A 22,735-nucleotide genomic window follows, 5' to 3' on the forward strand; every position below is an offset into this window, starting at 1 on the left:
GGAACGGGGCCAGGGTTGCGGGAGAAGGGATCTACGTCTGTGTGTGATCGGTATATTGGCAATGCAGTAACTGAAGTTCTGTTGTAACTGTACCTATAGTCAGTACAATGTACGTTGTCACGGTGAGTACAACGAATGTTACCGGCGCACGGGTGCACGCCGCCAGCCCGCCCCTGCGCGTGCTCCGGGCACAGGCCTCGCCCGGGCCGGGGGCGCGGGCCCTTTAAGTGGGGCCCGCCCTCCCGCGACGCCTTCCAGCGCTGACCTCTCAACCAACCTCGCTCCACCGCTCTTGGCCGCCGCCCATTGGTCAGACGGCGCTGAGGATCCCGCCTTTCGCCACTTCTAGCCAATGGGAGGAGAGCTGGGGGAGAGTCGGGGTTAGGTTGGTGCGTGTGGCCGATGGCCGGCGAGCGGCGGGTCAGTGCAGGGGGGCTGGGGACGGGGCCCGCCACGGGGGACAGGCCTCGGCCGCTCCTGGGGGCGCGGGGTCTGAGGGGCGAGGGGCAGGGCCCACTCACCGTGGACCGGGTCCCGTGTTCCTGGGACGCTGAGGGGAGCGGGGTCCCCGGGTGCCTGAGGCGCTGAGGGGAGCGGGGTCCCCCCTGAGGCGCTGAGGGGAGCTGGACGCCGGGTGCCTGAGGCGCTGAGGGGGGCGGCGGGTGCGTGAGGCGCTGGGGGGAGCGGCGCCCTGGCACGGGGTTGATGCGAGCGACGGGCCGACCCCCGGAGGCCGAGTGAGGCTCCGGGCGGGCCGCGGCCTGAGGAGGCCCCCGAGCCCGCAGCCGGGGTGCCCCTCTGCCCTGCCGAAGCGGGGGGGGGGGCGGGCCCGGGCCGCCCTGTGGTTGCTGGCACCCGGTTCGGTGCGGGGCAGGAGCCAGGCCCTCACCCCGCCTGGCTGACCCCAGGGTGCTAGGGTAGGGGTGGCCAGAGCCGGGCTGGAGAAAAGTGGCCCTCCCTGGGGAGAAGCAGGCAGTGTGTCAGGGGAGCACCTTCTGAGGAGGCCGCCTGGCTTACAGCTTCAAAGGCAGAGGTGTCCCACCGGACTGCCCAGGGAGAAACTAGTCTTAAATTTTAAGCTCTTCTAGCACAGCTGTGAGCCTGCGGTGTGGGGATGATGTGCTCAGTACTAATGAGATGCCATAAAATGGTAGTGGTTTCACCATGAGAATCCTGTATGGGTAAGTTGAGAATACTAGGGTCAATGGAGTTCCCTGACAACGTGGTGGTTTTTTACCTATACCTGACCCTGACAACAGATTGTGGAATTGAGGATTGAAGGGGCTGGGGGGAGGGGGGGGGGGGGGGAAGTAAATTCCAAATGAGTTGCAGCTGTAGGTCTAGCAGTAATTAGAACAAAGTGCTCGGGCAGGTTCTGGTCTCGTTTGTACAAGAGTCATTCAGGTGGACTAGTTGTTCAGGTGGAAGTTAAGTGTAGGTTCACCTGTCCTTTTCTTTTTTTTTTAAAAAAAACCACATTTCCCTGAAATTAAAATGTGGATTCAAAGTGTAGAAAATTAAGTACTTCTGGAAAGGATCATGATATAAAGGACAATTTTGGTCAAGTTTTTAATGCATATTGGTAGGAGAGCTGATACGGTCCCATGGATTTTTTTTACCCTAATTAAAGATACTTTGCTCAAGTGACTCTGCTGCCTTTTTTTATGAAATTACAGAAAGTAACATTTAAGATATATAGCAAAGTAGTGTTATGTAGTGGTTTGTCCACAGGTAGACAAAAAAAGGTTTGAAAATAATATACCCATTGTTGAAGTTTGTGTACATAACCTTTTAATATTTCTGTCATTGCTGTTAGAATGGCATCTTTTGGATATGTCCCTGAGAAGGTCTGGGTAGAAGGAGAGTTTTGTGTGTGTGCGCACACATGCAACTACTGTGCTTTTGCCCATTCTCCCAAATCTTACATGCTAAGAAATAAACACTGGTATTAAGGAAATTCAAAATTTTTTGGGTTTTGTTTTCTGATTTTTTTCCAGGTGCTGGTATAAAAGATGAGGCTGAATGAGAGCCGGACAAGATCCTTCCAGGCTCCTGTCACCATCCATAATTACCCAGGCAGGCAGGTGTATGTGTTTCCCAATGGCCAGTCTGATTCGGAAGAGTCAGAGGAGGAACTCAATGTTATGGAATTGCGACCAAGAGGCAAGGAGCAGCAGCGATGCAGCACTTCTCAGGACAGAGCTGGAGATGTGGTACTTCTGGAACGAGAGATTACAGAGGATGATAATCTTAACAAGCTAGCCTTGCAGTATGGTTGTAAAGTAAGAGCTGTCTCTGGTTGGGTTTTATTACTTCAGAGGTGTTTTCTGTGTAGCTTAGCTTCCAGAAGGAAGGCACACTGTTTCCTAATACTTTTGGCACGGACAAGTGTTTGCTCTACGTATTTCGTGAATGGTCAATATCTGGGTAAAACTGAGCTGGAGAAAGGTATAAAAAAAAAAAAAACCCAAAAAGATTTCTTCAGCTGACAGCTTAGGAAGGTGTTGTCAACCTCACACCCTGTGTGACCTGCTTTCCTGCTTAATTTGAGTGACTAAGTGCAGCGTAGCAGTTGTGATTCCTACTTGGTTATTTAAGCGCGGGCAAAAACTAAGAAGCTGAGTACAGAAGTGAGGGTCAGAGCCCTGCTCTCAAGGAGCATGCAGTTTTTGAAACAAGCTGAACAATACAAAGAAGTGTCACTCTGGTGTGGTCTGGTTTGGTTTTGGTTTGTTTTCATTTATTTCTCAAAAGGTATGAGTTTACATATTGCAAGGAAGGCCCGAGTCTTAACGGGTGGACTTGGAGAAGAAGAGGTGCTGAAGTTCAGGTCCCAGACTCCAGGTGCTGTCCGTGCGTATGGGTTTTCATTGTTGCTGTCCTACCCAGAAGCATGTGCGGTTCAGCCGTCTGCAGGCAGAAGGGAGCGCATGTGCACGGTGAATTTTCTCTGGAGCTGGAACATAGTACAAAATATGTTCCCTTTGTTCCAAAGCAGAGTGCTTGATAGAAAAACTGTTGAAAAGTTTAATTACCTGATCTGAATATTAGAAGTACCCCGTCGTTTAGCAGTTAAAGCTGTATTTTTAGAGCCTCCTTTATCTGCAAGCTAGACTGTGATTAAAAAGTTCCGTGATGCAAACAATTGGACAGTGACCTGAATGGGGATAATGATACAGTACTGGCTCAACCGCTGCAATACTATTGCAGTCTGTCTTGCTTAACAACACAACAGCTGTGTGGTGCAGCTGAAGCAAGAGGGCTTAAAGGAATTGCGACAATTCCTCTCCTCCCCTCCCATTCCCTTAGAAACAAAAACAAAACAAAAAAGAAATCCTTCTAGGTTCTGCTGACAAGCCTGATGCGTGTGAAGAAGCAAGTCTGGTAGGTCTTGAATAGGCCTTGATTGGCACCAGCAAAGCCTGAGAACTCGGCTGCAGCGGTTGACTTCATAGTTGTGACTGTATGCACATCTCTAAGCTGCAGCAATTGTGTTGTTCTTGCCACTTATGCAGAATCCCAGCAGTTCAGTGAACTCCAAGGAGGAAGATTCTAAACAACTCCTTTGGTTTATGGCATGAAAAATCCTGCTGTTCCCCCTGTACAGTAACTCAGGAGGACTCGGGCCTGTCCCAGCCGTGGCTGTTCAGCTGCCTTCTCTGCTGCCTGGCTCCTGGAGCCTTTCAGCCCTCGCAGGTACAGGTGGATTTACTCTGCCTGGCCTGCCCAAGGCAGCTGGCCTGCCCAAGGCAGCTGGCCTTGTCTGGTGGGGAAAGCAAACTAATGGGGAAGGACTAGGTAGTCAGTGTTCTCCTCCCACAGGAAAAAAACTGTCCTGCTGCCTCCCTCTCTCCCAGAAGGGGTATTTCTGACCTGCTCTGGTTAAATTGAAGGGGTACAGAAGTCCTTATTGGAGATTCATGTATTTGTCTGTTTACAGACTGGCACTGATCAATTTTCATGTATTGTTATTTTGCTTGCATAAGATTCGTAGCCACAAATACATGCAACTGTGTTTAAAAAAAATCCAGGAAGAGCTTCTTGAAATCAGTAAGAACTTGCTGTTCGTTTTGGAATGGTCAGGGTTGACTTGAGGGTGGGAGTATTGAGACAGTGCAACAAACAGCTTTGTGTGCGCTACAGATAAATTGGCAGAGATGCAAAGCACTTCAAAATTATCATTTTTACTCTTGACCATTTATAGTCCTGGCCTGCTTTTGGCATTGTTCTTAGCTGGGACAAGAGGAGCTCACTGCAGCCAAAAAAATTAGTACAGAAAATAAGCCTAAATGGCTTGTGCAGCTTGCATGCTTCCCATCAGCTTTGTTTGTTGTTTCTGCGTGAGTGCTGCTCCACTTTCTGTTTCTAGAGCCTTAGCACAACATTACCATGTTTCATTGGAGACACTGCAGGGGATATTTACTATCCCGATAATTTGTTTCCATTGGAACAAAACCAAAAATTGAAGCACCACCTCAGTTAGGAGGCTTTGGGTGAGATTGTTATTTCATAACTAAATTATTTTGCAGGGTGTAAGTCCTGACGTTACACTGGGACAAGCTGTGAGGAGTCTGAACCGGCAACTGAGGATTCCTTTTGCCTCAGGGGCACCAGATTAGGAACTTGGTTAAAGGTCCCATTTTCAGATTTCTCAAGCTTTGCAGAGTAAGCGTGAGATTCAGGCATTCATCTCTACCTTTCAGCAGAGTCTGGCTTTCTGGCTGCCATGTGGCAGACTTGCCACCTTTCAGGGACTGCACGGTAGATGAGCTCGATGTGTGGTTCCCTGTCAGCGTGTATGGGCTGGAAGATCTGATGCCAGAGGCAGCTCCTCTCTCCCCTAGGAAGTCCCTGCAGGGCAGCAGGGATGGCTGTTCCCTTGACACCTCTGTGCTGCTGGGGGGTGGCACCCCGCCCTGCTCCTGGCAGCAGCGCAGCCTGCAAGTAGTCCTGAACACGTGTTGGCAATGGGGAGGGAGATGTTCAGGCTCCCTTCTGGTGTATTCATGTGTTGTCCTTTAAAAGGAGATCTTTGCCCTGAACTATCAGTGGTGTTAGCGCTGATGGCACTTACACGCTTGCTTAGGAAGTGCTTTCTTGGTTTCTTATTTTTAGTTCCCCTGTTTCATTGGTAGCCTGAGGCTTGTGAGTGTGCAGTGAATGCAGTTTGTACAGTAATTTACTAGATTTCTAAAAGAACAAATTAAAACTTTCTGCAAAAGTGCAGTCCTCGTTCTGTCTCTCTTGTGTATGATCTGTCAGAGGTGGTTAACCTGTTCATGTTGCCTTTCTCTTTGGTTTGGGGTCTTGCTGTTCTCTTTGGTTTGTGTCCTCCAGCCTTTCCTTCGAGGTTCTTCCATGTCTCTTTGGATGCTTTGGAGAGCTCCTTGCACATGCTGGCAGTCCATTTTATTTGACAGAGGATTCAGGGCAACTGAGAAGTTCATGTACTTACTTATTAGGTGGTTGTGAGTGGACACTGTATTAAGCTGTCTTCTCTTCATTTAACATTAAACAGAGAAACTCTGCCTTGTCTCTGTCTCTTCTTTAATACCAGCTGTCCTTGTGACTTATGCTGTACATATGGTGTGTTCTTTCTTGCTCTTACTGCTATTGGCATCCCCAAGCTGGGTGGGAATACCGGTCACAGATGGGAGCCCTCCACACGAACCACCAAAGATGATCACAGATGCACGGAGATTATTGCCTGAAGCTACCTTCAGCAGGAGCCTGTACCAACTGTGGAGAAATGAGCTGTGGGGAGCTGCTGTCATGCAGGAGAGGGGTGGTGCTTGGGAACAAGAGCGAGGGATGCTCATGCCTGTGTGGGAGAGATGCTCGCCTGCTCTCTTCCAGGCTGTGATCTTGCTTTGCAGGCTGCAGTGTGCTCTGAAGACAGAGCTCTGTTCATTCCAAAATCACTTTCTGAGCAGGGGGGAGGGTTTTGCTTGCTTGTACTGGTGTTGTCCTCTCACCTTAAACACTTGAGTGTTATTCAAGGTATGAAAACTGTTTTAAAAAGGAACATGTTCTGAAGGCTTTTCTTGCCTTAACTTGGATTAGAAAGTAGGTGAGCGAATGGTAAAGAAAGCAAAAGGGAAGAAAAACAGTGCTAAGCAAAATACAGCGTATGAGAGAGACGGGAGCGCTAGAGCAGGTTATAGACGGGTTTAATAGGGGACTGTCTCTATCCTGCAGGACCTGGAAGGTCCCCGCAACAGCCGGGACGTCTCTGCAAAACACTAAACCACTTGCAGCCAGGGCTTGCTTCTGTTTCCTGACGGCTGCTTGCAACACTAGTTCTGTAGCTCCTTCCTGCTTCGGTAGTGGGTTGCCCTACACTAATACTCGTGTCCTTTTTGGGTTCTGTAGGTTGCAGATATCAAACGCGTCAACAACTTCATCCGGGAGCAGGACTTGTATGCACTGAAGTCCATCAAGATCCCCGTGAAGCCCCACGGGCTGTTAACGGAGAACGGCAGAGAGCTAAAGCCGCTCCCAACTGCGCCCTCCCAGACCGGCCTGACGGTTTTGGACTTGCCAGAGCCTGATGACGGTGTGAGCAGCTCTGCTGACGGCAGGCACCTGAGCGACTACTTCAGGGGGATTGACAAGAACATTCAGGACGCAGTGCAGGCGGAGGTCCAGCTAAACACAGAGTACTGCATGGAAGCGCTGGAGAGGCCGCCGCCTGAGTTGGGGAAGCAGGAGACCAGTAATGGTGCGGACTGTGGAATCCAGTGGTGGAACGCAGTTTTTATTATGCTCCTGATAGGAATTGTCCTGCCAGTATTTTATATCATCTATTTTAAAACACAAGGCCTGGTGGCCCATACCTCCAACACTATGCTAACCTCAGATATTTCAACAGATGGATTGGAAGGGAAATTACCACAAAGCTCAGCTGTAGAAAAAAAATCCTAAAGGGGAGCAGCAGCCAAACAGCCTGTCCTCCCAGCACTGAAGCCCGTACGTCAGTGACTGACTCGAGTGCATTCAGGGGCATAACAATACAGAGTATTTTTATTTTTTTAAGTAGCTGATGTTGTAATCCCAAACTTGACTGAAAGTGAGGTGAGGTGATTTTTACAGAAAGATAAGGATGCTTTGTTGCTTGTAAATATCATCAGGCAGGTGGCTTAACATTCATGAACTCTTGTTGAGGGAAAGTATTTTGTAGCAATTCACTCATCTTGATTGCTTCAGGTATTTATGCCTTGTCTGAAGCAGACCCTTTGCTGCTGAGATGAAGAGTGCAGTATTAATGTGATGGGAAAGCTGGGGGCTGGTGGTGGTTTGAGAAAATGCTTCAGGCTTAGAGTAGAAGCGGGGATTCTTCTTTTTCTCCAAACTGTCATTTTTATCTTTTTCAGACTGTGGCAGTTTTGGCATACTTAAGCCTAAGATGGCGGTGACTTCTAGTGTGTCACACTAAGTGTGCCACGGCAGGAGGATGCTGGCAGCACCTCACCTTTTCGTCCTTTTGGGCAGGTGTTTAAGCTGTGTTTATTAGGGTGCTTCAAGCCCACCGCTGTGAAGGGTGAGCCCAGACCTCTTCCCCTCGATGCAGTCTTCAGAGACTTCTCTTGAAATCCAGTGTCTCTGCAGGCAGAGCTCAGTGCAGAATCGTGCTTTCGCCAGGGTGCTGCTTGTCCAGGGCCAATACGTCAGTGCGACCATGGGTGGCCAGAGAGCACTGGAGGAGGAGGTGAGAGTAGGGTTCGGCCTGTGGTATGCGCCTCTGAAAGGCTCGTTTGCTGGGGGGAGGTCTAGCTGGTGTTAAGTTTTTTTTAAAAGTAATAATAATCCATAATGGTGCATCTCAAACACTCGGTTCCAGTCATGGACTTGAGTTTCCTTGTTTGTTGTCTTCACCTGAGAGTGTTGCCAAATGGCGTTTAATTGCAAGGTCCAGGAAGGAATCCTTCAGAGGGTGGGGCTGGGAGGCTGCAGAGCGTTAAACGTTTTGGTGAACTGCTGACGTTTGCGTAGGGAAGTCCAGTGATGCGTCAGTGGCTCGAGGTGTCCTGGGATGTCGGTCAGCCTGAGGCCCGTGTGGTTTGGGCTGAGTCAATCAACGCTACGTGCTAGAAGTGAGCAGAAGCTGAGGCCTGGGGGAGGGAGCTTTGCTGCAGAGAAGAATTTGCCTCTGAAATTTAATTCAGGGACTGCGGGCAGAGGTAATGGCTGTCCTAGAGCCACCTGCCAAGGCGTTTGGGAGCGTGGTGGTGTGAAACTCGGCCAGGGACGGGGTGAGGCCCAATGGCGACAGCAGCCAGCTGAGAGCGGCGTGCCATTGTGGTGAGGGCCCCGGCCCGTTCCTGGGCGCCTGGGGCTCTGCTGCCGCTCAGCCGGCAGCTGCCATCCGCCCCAGGCTGAGGGTAGAGCGCGTGGGCAGGTGGCTGAAGCCATCGCTCGCTCGCACTGCAGTGGCCCTTCTGCCCCACACACACTGGCGTCCCCGCTGCCTACAGAAAGCACAGGGCCCTGCCCCACGCAGCCGGCCTGCCCCACCAGCGGGGCCGCAGCCTGGCCAGAGCTGCCTTTTGCGAGGCCAGGGCAGTGCTGCCTCGGGATTTGGGAGGGGCTGGTTTGGTTTCTGGGGGGTCTTGTTGCTTGTGGCTTTGTGAGCGAAGGTGGCGCAGGGCGAGAGCTGTGGCACAAGCTCCTGTCGTACAGCTGCGCCCACCTCCTGGCCTGCGGACGAGCACCCGCATGGGACAGGGAAAAAGGGACTGAGGTGGCTCCAGGGCCGTGAGGCACAGCTGGCCAAGCAGGCGGAGCCAGAGCCAGGCGATGGTGTAATGACACCCTGTGTTTTCTGCACCCATCAAAAATAGTACTCAGGAAAGCCTGGGGGAACCTAATTTTGTAAACGAGGTCTCTAAAGTATCTTGTACTGAACAAAAATTTCTATTTTTCTTCTATGAAGGAAATGTATCTTTGTTTGGGGTGGGGGGGGCATTATTACATTTTTAAATAAAGCAAATTAAATAAAAGCACTAGGAGCACCACCTACCCCCGGCTTGTGCTTTTTTGTTACCACAGGGAGACTCCGCTGTCGCGCAGCTGAGCACTTCCCCTGGAAAGCCGAGCGCCTTGCCGCACGCCCACCCCACACCAGACGGAGCGGAAGCTGGGAACACCTTTCTCTGCAGGGACTTTTCTCAGGTGAAAGATGCTCCGGCGCCCCACAGTACGCGTGGGGGCAGCGCCGGTTCAGTGTGGCCGGTTTCAAAGTGCAGAGCTGTGGCCTCTGAGGCAGAGTGGCACTGGGAGCGGGGCCCTGCCGCTGGGCCCTCAGCCACCTCCCCGCGTCCCTGCACTCATCCCGCTGCCTGGCCTGCTGCAGCGCTTGCGGCAAGCACCAGAAGCCGCGGCAGCAAAGGCAGTGGAGCGGGGCAGGCAGAGAAGGTCTGGCCTTCAGCTGACCCGCTGGATTTACCCGGGGCGTTCTGCAGATGCCTGGAAGTGTTCTGTAGTAAGGTTCTTACAGAGCGTTGGTTCAGAACGGGAACGGAGCCAGTGTATGGAGCCCCCAAAATCCGTGTTGGTTAGAAGAACCGTAAAGCTGGTACTGCACAAGGGAACTCAACGAGTGTTTCAGGTACCTGGCGAGGGGGCAAAAGATGGGCGAACGCAACAGGAACACGGGCCGTGCAAATACGAGAGAGGCTGGAGTACACAGTAAAAGCCAGTATCTTTACTTTAGTGAATGCAGGATACAAATATTTTACAACAACCTCTAGCATTTTCTTAACCATTTGATAAAAAGTTCACTAGAATATTTATTGTATATTGAAGAAAAAACAACACATTCAGGGAAAAAAATTGAGATTAACTTATTTTTTTCTTAAAAGATTCGTCTCAAGGATGGCAACAAAGTCCAGCTTGTGCCGCCAAACGGCTTATCATCATTAAACCGTGAACAGCTTCTTTGTGAACTGTTGACTACAAACATTTACCAAATACATAAATCTCTTTTAAAAAAGCCATTTTAAATATAGCAAAGCAGTGTTCTCTTGCACAGCAAAGTGAAGAAAGTTTCTACTAAGATTTAAATGTTTACATTTGTTAAGTCTTTCTTTCACATTCTAATTTAACTTCTTCCCATGATCAATTGTTAGGAGTTATTTTGTTCCTTATTTACTATGTATTTCTTGTGCGCACAGTAATTCGCAAGTTTCTGATGCATTAGTGTCCTTTAAGTGAAAGGAAAGGCTAAAGCATTTGTCTCTGACGAATCCCTGATAACGTGTATTTTTAAATACTATAGTGAGAGCTCGAAGATGGAGAGGTGATTTGTCACAACAGAGATAAAAATCTTAAATCATTCAGACCTGAATGGGTTCAGACTAGGATTGGATCCACTTGCAACTTCATTCAGTATTGTTAATTTAAAAAAGTATTTTTTTACCTGTTGAAATACCTGTGCTATGTCATTATTTCATTTTTATAAAACATTTTTACAATTCCTAAAAAAGTATGTTCCAAAGTTAGGTGCTTGTTATTAAAAATCAGGATTCCCATTTATTCAACGGCATGAGTCTGGCCCCGATGCCGCAGGGCTGTGGAAAGGCTTGTTCTGCCGAGTCCGCTGGAGGGTCTGGGGCAACGTGAACAGTCCCGTGAGCAGTTCTTAAGAACCCATCATTTATTTGTTGGTCGGTTTTTTTTAGCTCATCGGTGCAATTTCAATACAAACTCTAACCCTTACGTAGCTTTTTTCTTTAAGAAAACAGTAATAGTACTGTTTAAAAACCTGCATAGAAATAAAGACTATTGAGATACAGTCAGCAAAGCCATCTTATAAGGCACACAAGAAAATAGACAGTAAATGTGAATGCAGAACTCCCACTCAGATGTACAGCAAAGTTCATATATGTGCATAAATAATGAAAAAATCACATAGCTTTTCAGAGCATGAACAGGTTCTCTGAGGTGGTAAGTGAATTCGGTCGCTGCGGGAATAGAGTTGCCATGAGGAGGAGTCGCCCTTCCCTCTGCGGCTGTGACCCAGGAACTGCCCCCAGGAGATGGAGGGCGAGGCTGGAACTGGACCTGCGTGTCTTGTAAAGGCGCCGTGACAGCAGGCGAGGGGGCTGGGCTGGCGGTACGGACTGCAGCAAGGGGCTGAGCAGAGGGCCGTCCCCCCTTGGCTTTCCAATTCTCACACTTCTTGGTTACAGTATCAAGTGATAGTTATTTTTAAATTAAAAAAAAAATTAAAGCCCAAGCAAAAATTTAATAAATACCAGGGATAACTTTAAAGGACTTTGGATAATACAAGAGCAGTGTAGTTTCTTCCCCCAGAACCAGAACCAGCAGTCAGCTGTAGTCATCTCTGTTAATTTAGTCCCCAGCACAAACGCCCGCCGCCGGTGTGTGGGGCGAGCAGAGGGCAGGGCAAGGGCCTGGAGTCTGATCAGGCCAGAGCGCTCCCTCCGCGCCCCCGGCCACCGCGCCGGGCTGGCCTGAGCCGGCTCCGCGTCTGGCTCTGACACCGCTGCTCACACCCGCCTTCTGCCCCAGCACGGGGCTGGCGTGGGCCAGGCCTAGGAGCGACGGGGGGAGCTGGTGCTGCCCCACTGCCTTCCTCCTCCTCCTCCTCCTCGCTGGGACACAGCCAGACTGCGCAAGGGACATCACCCACCCAACCGCGTCCACAACCAAACCGTCCCCCAGCCTGCTCGGGCAGCACAAGGGGCTCCGCGTTCCTCGCTGCCTGTGACGGAAGCGGCAAACGCAGGGCCGAGGCTCAGGCTTTTATCCCAAACCACTTACCAACTTAAAAAACCTCCCGTGCTCATCTGATATGTGTTGGTTCCCTATCATGAGAAATTAGGTCAAGTTTTTCCACTTTTTTTTTTTTTTTCCTCCTCAGAAGAGGCAGCTTTAAAATGATGCCTTAAAATGTGTTGTAACAGATTTTTTATATTTATGCAGGATGAACTTAACACCGGATTTTTTTTTTTTGCCACTTTGCTATTTATATACATATATATAAAATGTATAATGAAGCTTAACCATACAGCACAGAGATTACAATTTAACGGCACACATTCACCACCAGTGAGGGGGACGACCCCTTTATACACCCTCTGAAAAATCTGGATAATAATATTAATAATAATTAAAATCCAAAGAAAGTACAGTATATTTAACAAAATAGTAAATATTAAACAGTGAATACTCTACTTAATAAGGACCTCGCCTTTTTTCAAGTTGGCGTCAATCCACAAAAATATACTTTTTAATCTGGTGAACGTACAATACATAGGTACTTACACCAAAGGTGATAATATATTTAGGATGCTATATACACAAAGAGTTTGGCTCAAATTTAAATTTACATATAAGTGTTCATGGCTTATTTTTCCCCCAAGGTTCCGCCTGCAAGTTTTTCCTTTTCATCTTTGAAAGCAAAAACTAGAAAGTCAAAATAAGATAAAACTATACTCTACAAAAAAGCTACAACATACAGCTTTGGCTTATATAAATAATTCATAGCAGAATGTGTTCAAAAGTACTGTATATAACTTTATATATAGTCTTCAATTCATTAGGGTATTGTTTTCTTTAATATAAAATATACATGAGCTAAAATCCGTTTCTATATTTTTCAAAGGTATGAACGTAAAAACAAATTTGTCAAACATATTCCAATTATAACTTAATATATTAATTTTATTTTGTTAACGTTCTATTTTCTAGGCTAATATTTTCTGAATATTTCATGCGAGTTCTCTATGTCTCTCTTTCACTCGTTAAAAAAATCACTTCTTTGACCCAATACACTATTTTTTTTTGCACGTGCAAAACAGGGTTTTTGTTTTTGTGGTTTTTTATTTTATTTATTTCTTATAGCATCAGCCCTTCTCCATGCACCCTCTGCAATAGAGACCCATGCCAGGTTGGGTAATATAAAGGTCATTTTATGTACAGTATTGCTTTCTTCTTCCTGCTTTTCTACTGCTCTGCTGCTACAAAGCATTATTTCTTAACTACAAGTAACCATACAGCTTGAATAAAACACACAGGGACATTACTACAGGCGAGCCCTCTTGGTTTCTGCAATCTAGTGTGGTAGGATTATAATGCGGGTACAACGTTTCTTTGCAAAACAGGTTATATTATTAAAACAACAAGTCCAGGTAAGTGCCAGACTAGATCAATACCTATAGGATTGTTCTGTTACGTTTTACCATGGGACATCTGCAGCTATACAAGAAGTTTGTCATAAGTGCCTGATGATTTTGTGTATGCTACACACACTAGCACATATATATGCATGTGAAGATATATATATGCACGTATGTATATACATATAAATATACTTATGTCCTTATTTATAAATTTAGATATGTCAGGACAGTTCATTTTGAGAACACAAAACTGGAGAGGCAACACTGCGAGTTTATGTCACCCACGTGTCCATCCTCATTCGTTTTACCGACGGACTCTCTCTATCTTCTGCATTCGGCGGCCTTCCCAGCACGACAGGTGAATGGAAATCGCTCCGCGGGTCTTCCCGGTCGCTGCCATCATAGGAGCTGCTGGAGCTGCTGAGGCTGTCAACAGGAGAGCGACCCATCTCCTGCCGCGACTGCTGCTGCTGCTGCTGCTGCTGCTGCTGCGGTGGCTGTGGCTGCGGCTGTGGCTGCTGCTGCGGGAACCCAGAGGGAGTTACACGGTCCCGGGGAGGTGAAATTGGTTCAGATTTTATGTTGATGTTTTGGTTGGTATTAATGGATAAATTTGAACCCTGAGATAGCTGGCTGCCAGTACTGGGAAAAAGAAAACCAAAAGGCAGAAATAAGAAAACACACAAAAGGAAAAGCAAGTGACAATTCACATTTTTGTGGTCTCGTGGTTTGACACCCTCAAAATGAGTATGTAAATAAATGCAACTTACTGAGGTATAGAAACAAAGTTGAAAAAAGCATTAATTAAAAGGCCTGAACTGCATTTAGACGTTAAGAACAAACAGAAACATTTCCCATTCCCAAACATTTCAGGTGCTTCCTCTGTAAGCAGCTGGGCGGGCAGGGACACCGCTTGAGCACTGAACCGACAGAAGGGACGCACAACACTAAACACAAACGCTTCCGCAACCGAGGAGCAAACCTGAAAGGCAACGCGCTGTCTCCAGCACACAGAAATTAAAATGGTCCCGTGCTACACGTTCCCTGGTGCCGACCGCGCAGCCTGAAGCGGCAGAAGCTCCCGCGCGGTGCAGCACTGCAGCGCTGCCGGCTGTACTTACACGAGAGAGCTGAGGGCTGCTGGGCCGAGATGGTGCTGTTGCCAGGCGGATACCTGCCCCAAGGACAGCATGCCGGGGGAGTTAAATCCCTGCAAGGCAGACAGGTCTGCACTAGTCAAGGAGTAATCTAAGAGGGAAAAACAAGTAAGCGAGAAAGCAGTTTATAGATTTGTATGTATGTATAAACACATGAAGATGTATGCGATACATGCGCACACACACGCAAATGTAAAGGCCTTCTGCCCAAAACCAGTAAGGGCAAGTGACCCAAAGGAGTCCAGATGTGTAAACTATGAAGCCTGGGTGCAGTCCTCCTAACTTCACAAGGAGCGTAACAGGACTTAAGCCCCCAAATGATTAACTTCCTTTCTCGTTTGGCACTTTCTGCTTTCAATTCCTACACGGTGCCATCTCGTATAGCTTCCCCGAAACCCATTTATGCATCGTGCAAACCCACTGATGCATTTGTGTGTGTATATAATTTTTATATATATATAAATAATACATGCATCTTACAGTAAGACAAGTATTTGCAAAGATTTTTGTCTGTATGGAAATTCCAAAATGAAAGAAAAAGGGAAGAATGCACGCAAGTCACTGAAGGGACTGGTGTTTCTCGCACAGAGTTTATGCCGCTGTCCCGGCTCTGGTTCAGTCCCCGCGTGGGAGCAGCGGCCGGTGGGACAAGGCGCAGGTACCACCTTGCTGGCTCACGCTACGAGGCAGCTCACAGCCCCACGGCCTCTGTGGGGAGCCAGCCCGTGGGGCAGGGGCTGCCTACGGCACCGTGCGAGCCAAGTCACTGCAGCTGGCAGCCCCAGCGACCCCTCTGTCCACTCGTTTGTGCAGTCCTACTGTCACGCTCCGCATTTTCCCTCTCCCCACAATAGTTTCACTCCTTATTTTGTATCTGATTAAAAAATGTCATCTCTGTATCAAATAAACAAAAGAAACCTCTTTGTTTAAGGCAAAAAGTATAATTATTTAGAAATACAACTTACATGGATAATGGAAGACACAATATATTCCTAATCAACAGTCAGCGACTGGCTGTTATTTGGCTCTGCTGTAAAGCTTAGGCAGTTCTCACATCATTCACAGAGGTGCAGTTATTTTCACTTTATCATTATCACTCATGCTTCTCTTTCACGTTTTAAAACAAAGCCACAGACACTTCTCTGCTTTTGATTATCCTGTAGTACAGCTTGCTTAAAATAATTTCTAGTCTCTTGAGAATGCAACATAATGCTAGCAGCCAAACTCATCTCATACTGCCAGCAGGTGAACCAAAAACTGCTTAAGAGGGTTTGTGTTTGGTTGGGGTTTGATCTTCTCCCTTTGGGGAGGGGTGGGTGTGTGGTGGGGGGGGGGGTGTGTTCAGCAGGGTTTTTTTAGCATTGTCCTAAAATGACACCACCGTTATGATTTATCACTCTTGAGACCAAACTTTCTTGAACAATTTCCCCATTCCCATCCACCAGCTTGTTTGCTGTGGATCACTCCCAGGCTTCCCTTTCAACAGCCTGCAAGGTCAGGAGAGCCGGTGCCAGCAGCAGCCAGCCCCCCACCCGCACCGCTGCCAGAGCCTTCCCCCAGGCCTGGGGAACCCCAGCTCACCCAGCAGGTGAAGCTACTTCAGCTGCCCTTGGCGTGCTCTTTCATTCCTTCTCCGCTGACACCTACTGGAACTCTAGAATACCCTCACAAGTATTCCTGAACAGATTCCGAAAGATTTCTCCTAAGCTGATGGATCCAAAGCCCTTTTTACAAGACTAAAACAACCCCAAAAACATACAGCCCTCCCCTGACCCGGCCACCGCTCAGCCTTCAAAGCAGCCAGACGCAGGGCAGCCTGCCAAGTGCGGTACATGCAAACGCACGCGATGGACGTGCTGTTGTGCCAAGCGGATCTCTGGAAGAGCTGACCTGAAGAAAACACTTACAGGAGTGCAGTTTCCATGTATTTTTTTCTTTGCAATTACAGCTTTTATGATAACAGACAATTAACTTCTTTAGACAGAACACGTCTGATGCCAGGGGGGTGAGGAGATACTTTTCCAAAGAACGCGCATGCCACCACACGATTAGCTGCATTATCGTCCCCCTAAATAATCCCATACCGCGGGCAGTAAAAGCAGGACACCGATTTCTGTACGTGAGTGACCGGATGCGAGATGGAAAAGCCGTACGGACGGAAGAGCAGCTTCCACACGATGGAAGCCGTTACTGCCGGGACCCTGGCAACGGGGTACCTTTGAAGTTTGCGCCTTTGCAAAATAACTGACCTAAAGCCAGCAATAAAATTTATGGCTACATACGCTCTGCTGAAATGCAAGTTAATATTTAACTGATCTCTTGTGGGGTTTTTTCAGTATTTTATAAAAATGCCTAGCCTGTTTTAGAACGAGTAACTGTTTGTTCTGGCCCTTCCTCCAGTAATCTGCAGAAAGAATACTTCTCCAGCAAAACAACCTAGATAATAACATAGTTCTGCAAAACCGGTAGCCAACATTTTAATTAAGGATCTAAGAGCTGAATCTATCCCCTCTAGCCCTGAAAAACAACCCTATCAATCCAGAAAAGCAATTTAGGTATCTAAATTTTATCTTAGTCCTTGAACTGCACAACTGAAATTGCTACGTAAGTGGTGACTACCCTGAGAACACCCAGATGACAATTGGCTTCAACGTCAAATTTCTTTTTGCAACCACCCTGAAAGGCTCAATCTAATAGAAACGATTTTAAAGTGTCTGAAAAATATTAAAGGCTAAAAGCTTTTCACAAGTTACTGCATTATCACAAGGAAATAGGCTGGTTTTTAAAATAATATCGCAACGATAACAGCACTTGTCCATTGCATAGGACACCAGTTTCAACTGTCTTTGCTGCTTCCTGAGATCTGAGTTGCAGCCACTCATCTTTTTGATGTTTTAAGCTTGTTTTAGCCGTCAGCTTGGAGGTTATTTTCTGGATGTGGGACACAGGCAACACTGCTTCCTGAAACGTCAGACTGCATGAAAGGCTGAAGGGATTTGTTAGGTGACAGGCAAAACGCAACGTTGAGTCCTCTAAGCAGGGCCCAGAACTACCTGTAACAGCCATTACACGCAATATATAAACCATCTTTGTGGCAAGTATCAAACCAACATCCCTGTGCCCAGAAAATTCATATTTAAACTTACAATCCAAGTCACCAAGCTCAATTCTTCACTCCACTCGTGTTCCTGTTACTGCAACCCCATCTTCTCCCTCATTCATTTCTTTAGACTTTAACCCCCCTCAGGGCAGTGATTATTTGCAGAAGTGTTCAGCAATTCAGTTGGGCGCCACCACAGTATAAATATTTACTGTTGCTGATGACTAAATTGTCCCTCCCGAAGTGCGAACCCCACGCCTGCCGTACTGCCCGGGGCAGCGCCTCCCAGGCAAGCCAACCCAGAACGCGGCTGAGGGGCAGTAAAGGGCAGCTGAGCGGCACATTAATACAAAAAGATGCAAATACAAAAAGAGGTGAGTTTTCTGGCTAGAAGACGGCTACAAGTCTAAATTAAAAACTGTAGTGAAGACTTTCAAAGCTAAAAAAAGTGAAGAAATGTATAAAAGCCCATCTTTTTTTGGGGAGGAAATTATGACGGATGGATGGCTGCTCTATCTGTTCCATCTGCCAACATTACAGACACCTGATGGTGTCCTGCCCTGCAGAAAATGAAGATTACAAAACCTCTGTATCACTCGGTTTTGGCCATTTTCTACAAACCTTGAAGGTTTTTAATTTGTCCTGACCTTTGCACAACAGCAAGAACATTAGGTCACTGACAAGAGACCAGCGCAGCATTTTTGACCCTTTCTTTAACACGTTATCACAGAGATGCCACCAGCATCGCTGACGGGCTCAGCTTCGGGCAGCAGCAGCAGATGCAGCTTGAGGCTGGCTGAAACGCGCGCTGACACTGCTCCTGATCCCATCTTAGAGAAGCCACCCCTGCAGCACGCCTGTGTGTCCACCCCGCCACCAAAACCTTGCCACCTTACCCCAACGCAATGGCTCCTTAAGGAAAAGCATTTTATCCCCCCCCCAGTATGCCCTCCACTGCCTTGCAGGGTCTTGAGCACCTTGTGCCTGCCAGCGACCCGCGGAAGACTGTACAGGCTGAGGGAAGAGATGCTCCTGGGGAACCTCCTCTACTGGAAGGAGGCACGGGTCTTCCTAAGCGCCACAGAAAGGAGAGCACACTGCCCCAGGCCCTCCTGCCTGGCCAGGGCTGACCAGCTACACACGGAAGCTCGCTAGTGTAGCTCCGTTCCCGAGAGCGATCACTGCAGAAGGGAGCAACAAGATACATGGGTTTTTTAAAGGATCTGAAAGCCTAAGAATAAGACTTGAACATTGCCAGCAGTGGTCCCCAATTCAGAAATTCCTGTTTTAACAAATTACAGCACTTATATTTCAACGTTTTAACTGGACTTCATCTAAAAAGAACAGCAAACTGGGGAATTACTACCATTGTTTCCCTTTTCAGTTTTAACTAATCGCTATTTCATCTGACTTAGAAAATTTATTGACACTTATCTGCCATGTAGTTTCTCTGCAGGTGCATTTGAAAATTAAACTATGCATCACAGATCAATGGTAATCAAGCTGACGCCATCAAGGTGGCAGCCTTTCGATGAAATGATTACAAAAATTCCTTCACTGATTACATACGGGGTCTGCAACAAATGAAGAACCTTGAGATTGAAGTCAAAATTATCCTTATTGTTAGGGAGATAAAAGTAGGAGGCACCACATCATGAACTACTTTCCAAACCAGCAAATTAATTATCGCTTATATTACCAAATTCCTCGCATCATACCCATCTTGGATAAGATAACAGTCGTAAGGTCCTTCAGGTAACAGGCTCACAATGGCGGAACGCTGGCAGCGCCTTCCTTGGAGTCCCCACCTCGCTCTCGAGGCAGCTACTGACGGGAAGCCCTACCTGCGCTTTTCCGTACATCGGAAGTGCCAGCAGAATCCAATTCCCTCCTGCCGCCGGAGCTGAGCGGGGCGGATCGAAAGGGACAGCATGCTCTGGAGTACCAACTACGGCTTAAATGTGAGGCGTGCCAGTTCTCAGACGGAGAGCTTGAGCACTACTGCTGTAAGCGATGCCTTTCTCTGTGCCTCTGCATTCTGCTGCGTGCAACCTGACTGACTGAAAGCTTCTCCCTGATGTAAGTCTCAACATTTACACATTTTACAAGTCAAAGGCTCATTTTTGATGAATAAGAGCCTTCATTTGAACTGAATAGGAAAATAAAGTGAAGTGTCACAGAAATGCTAATTTTCTGGGCTTACGAATCACAAAAGCCTTGTACACCTGACAAATCAAGCCACTTATTAAAAACAACGCTTACCAGTGTTGTAGGCAGTAGGCATGGCCGAATACACCAGTCCCTGCGGAGGCAAGCTTGGAGTTGTCACAGACACCACAGGGGTAGCAAGAGGCTGTGTAGACTGAGAACTACTTATCCTTTGGGTATTCTAAAATGATTAAAAATAACATGTCTTGTTATATCAGTTAGAATAATGAAAAAAAAAATAATCAAGTGCTAATATTAAAATAGCATTCAATTAACATGTGTTTCTTTGCTTTAGTTACGAATACATTCTTTTTGTCAGGATAGATTTTCTAAACAAGCCAAAACATTTCAAGACAACCAAAATGATCCTGGCAAACTGAAACGAAAATTTAATTAAGACTCACTGATCCACTTCCTGTGCATGCAGATTTCAACGGGGTTAGAGTCGTAGGACATAAAAATAAATGCAGTTTCTTAGGGATATACACTACAATTCTCAGAAGTTCTTAAGTGATTTAAGAGTTTTTAGCCTTAATTTTTAAAGGGGTTTTAGTGCAGATGGTGAGGTGCAGTTCCACCAGAAAAGAGTCTCCCACTTCCCTGTTGTTCATCCAGTTTTCAAAATTTTAGCTGCCAGTTTTGACACTGTGCTGACTACACCTGTCCTGAAAGGAACACAGAGATCTTCTAAATTTGTGTTGATAAGACTTCAGTGATAAAATAATCTTGCTGTTCCCATGGTTCCTGAGAAACCGAGAGAGTACTTGTTATAATGCAGATACGTTTCAAAGCAAATGACATTTGAGCTCACACAGAGCAACTGTGCTTTTTTACAAGAAAAATTGCTAAACTAGATTGTCTCAGATTATCCGACTGCAGGCACAATGTGGCTTTTTAAGCAACAGTCTTTCTTTCCCATACACCAGGACGAACATCTGTAGCAAACCTATCACTCACATTAAGCACTTTACCCAAATTTGATGTTTGGAAAACCTTGTATTAAATGCCGTGGTGAGTACCACCAGACAGCAAAGCTGCTCTGTCACAGAACGTACTGCTCTTCATGAAGGCAACTGAAATCTCTCTTCAAAATATGTAGTTCAACGCCATTTAGCCATGCCAGATACTGTCAAGAACAGGAAACGCCACATTTTTCAGTTTTAAACAACAGATACTTAGTTTTACCTGTAGAAGTCTCAAAAATTCTAGAGGTGTAGAACACTCTACACCCTGCATTTCTACATTCCTACAGAACCATTCTGATTAAGGGAGCTGGATTTCAAACTGCTGAAAATAGGTTTTTAAAGCAAGCCTCTCTCTCTGAAAAAAAAAAAAATATTTGCTACAAAAGTAGCAGGTTTTCATCTCTTTGGTAGAGTTCCATTTCCTAGCTTTAAAAGACTGACGCTACTACCACTTTTTCCGTATTTTGGACAGGTATATAAGTATTTCAGTATCTGCAGCACTTAATTCTTTTTCTCCACTCTGATCTTGAGAGAGCGAGCACTATTAAAAATGCATGATTCCCTTTATAATAATGGGATGAGCAGGTACAGAAACAGGCCTGTAATCAATCTTAAGCTTAAACCTGTGAAGATGAATTGAAGGTTATCAATCTTTGGCTTCTATCTTTCCAATTTAAAGAAAAAAGTATACCACAGCTACCATAATAAAATTAACGACAACCTTCCACAGGCTACCAGCTTCTGATCCCTCTTTTGTCTGGCTGCTGTCGAAAGCCCACCTTTGAGCTTTGCAGGAATTTGGAGGCTCTTTGGCATTTGTTCAGCAGATCAAGTCACAGAGAAAGTCCCACCGATTTTCTGTGTAATTTATCCCTTTAAATCACTTACGTACCTCTGAAAATCTCTGCTAGACCAAGTTTATCTGGCATAAAGATATGTTATTAGAGCAGATTTTTGTGTCTGTCAGGAATTGACCTTTTTCCAAAGCTTTCTTGGATGGCAGCCTATAAAGTTGGGATTACGGTATAATGGAAAAGTTAAGAGGAGTATACTGGGAAACAATCCAGACCAAAGGATTTCCCCATGGGATTTTTATCCCCCCCCCCCTTTTTCTTTTTTTAAGTAACTAATAAAGGTGGTTTTCTGAGGTCATTTATTTGTGAATATAATTCCCAAACACTCGGCCACAGTGTCAGTAAGAAATATTTAGACGTGTCCAATATTCATTGTACGTGGAGATTCAGCCAAAGATTCATGACAAATTTCAGAACATTTTTTTTTTTAAAAAAAACTGGTACTAATGATAGCAGTAACAGGAATTATTCAGCATCTGTATTTCATGCTATGCTACTGTTCGTATCTTTTTTCCCTATTCAGTCCTCAGCTCCAACCGTGCGGAATCAGCGTTCGCAGCCCTCGCCTGGAGCTGCTTGCTGCCGCTGGAATCAGCACAGCGAGCGACGGAACCCTGCAGGTGTACCTGCTTCGCCGCCTCCGAGGAAGCCACTGCTGCGCTTGTGCGCGCTCCCTGCCCTGCCAGGCCGGGCCCCGCCGCCACTAGATGTCCCACCTCCACACGGGACCCATCACCGCGGCGGCCAGCACTGCCATCTCTAGCAGGTACGGCCACCTTCATTCAAGGGCTTTAGCATTAATTCCGGTTGCAATGATACTTAAGTGTTTTTACGCTCAATTAGTGCTTTATTTCTTGCACTGGAAACCAGACACTTCTCTATTAAGGTGAGAAGAGCATGCATGACAGCTGTTCAGCTGCTCAACTAGCAAGTCATTCCAATAAACCTTCAAAACTTCACTACTGACTTCCAGAAATCACTTCCCCTTACTTCCGTAAATCTATTGCTCACGTTTAAAATAAAAAACAACCCACAGCATGCATTCAACAACAGATTTATCTACATCACTATATTTTCCATGCTTTCATGCAATTAGAGCCTCATATTAGCAACAGGTCCATGTTCAAAAGTGAATCAAGGTATGTAAATAAGCAGACTTCTTTGTGTATCTTTACGGTTGCGCTCTGATGCTGCATCTTCTGCATGGTTTGTGCTACAGCAGCTAAGCAATTTGCAAATTGCTCTAAAAATAAGTTACGAATTATTTTAGCCTTACGTTAATTTTCCAGACAGAATGCCAAACATT

General features: G+C 46.6%; 2 protein-coding genes across 13 annotated transcripts in view; one reads left to right on the forward strand and one right to left on the reverse strand.

Moving 5' to 3' along the window:
• The first annotated feature begins 364 nt into the window (after positions 1-364).
• On the forward strand, positions 365-9,582 carry LYSMD4 (LysM domain containing 4). Of its 4 annotated transcripts, none has more exons than XM_055715069.1 (4): positions 365-420; positions 1,998-2,282; positions 6,373-6,721; positions 9,049-9,582. In XM_055715069.1, exons 2-4 carry the CDS (start codon positions 2,013-2,015, stop codon positions 9,258-9,260), a joined length of 831 nt encoding a protein of 276 aa, XP_055571044.1. In that variant the 5' UTR covers positions 365-420; positions 1,998-2,012; the 3' UTR covers positions 9,261-9,582. The 4 variants fall into 4 exon arrangements, with proteins under 4 accessions (XP_055571044.1, XP_055571045.1, XP_005435645.3 ...); XM_055715070.1 differs by having other exon boundaries at positions 366-389; XM_005435588.4 differs by lacking the exon at positions 365-420 and adding an exon at positions 493-1,181.
• A 99-nt stretch (positions 9,583-9,681) lies between these two features.
• MEF2A (myocyte enhancer factor 2A) overlaps positions 9,682-22,735 on the reverse strand; it is a 92,844-nt gene continuing 79,790 nt past the window's right edge. For all 9 annotated transcript variants that reach the window (XM_055715060.1, XM_055715062.1, XM_055715063.1 and 6 more), the window contains 3 exons: positions 19,665-19,791; positions 14,267-14,393; positions 9,682-13,787 (listed from right to left, as the gene is read on the reverse strand). In XM_055715060.1, coding sequence (XP_055571035.1) covers positions 13,418-13,787; positions 14,267-14,393; positions 19,665-19,791 — 624 coding nt within the window. In that variant the 3' untranslated portion in view covers positions 9,682-13,417. The remainder of the gene's footprint in view (positions 13,788-14,266; positions 14,394-19,664; positions 19,792-22,735) is intronic.

Source organism: Falco cherrug, chromosome 7 (assembly GCF_023634085.1).
Source record: "Falco cherrug isolate bFalChe1 chromosome 7, bFalChe1.pri, whole genome shotgun sequence".
Taxonomy (NCBI): domain Eukaryota; kingdom Metazoa; phylum Chordata; class Aves; order Falconiformes; family Falconidae; genus Falco; species Falco cherrug.

What these genes read in the sequence shown, in the direction of transcription:
- LYSMD4 (XM_055715069.1), top strand. Translation starts at nt 2,013, where the DNA reads ATGAGGCTGAATGAGAGCCGGACAAGATCCTTCCAGGCTCCTGTCACC. An exon ending in CCTTGCAGTATGGTTGTAAA is followed by an intron (nt 2,283 to 6,372) that starts GTAAGAGCTGTC and finishes TGGGTTCTGTAG; the next exon opens with GTTGCAGATATCAAACGCGT. An exon ending in GAAGCAGGAGACCAGTAATG is followed by an intron (nt 6,722 to 9,048) that starts GTGCGGACTGTG and finishes TTGTTACCACAG; the next exon opens with GGAGACTCCGCTGTCGCGCA.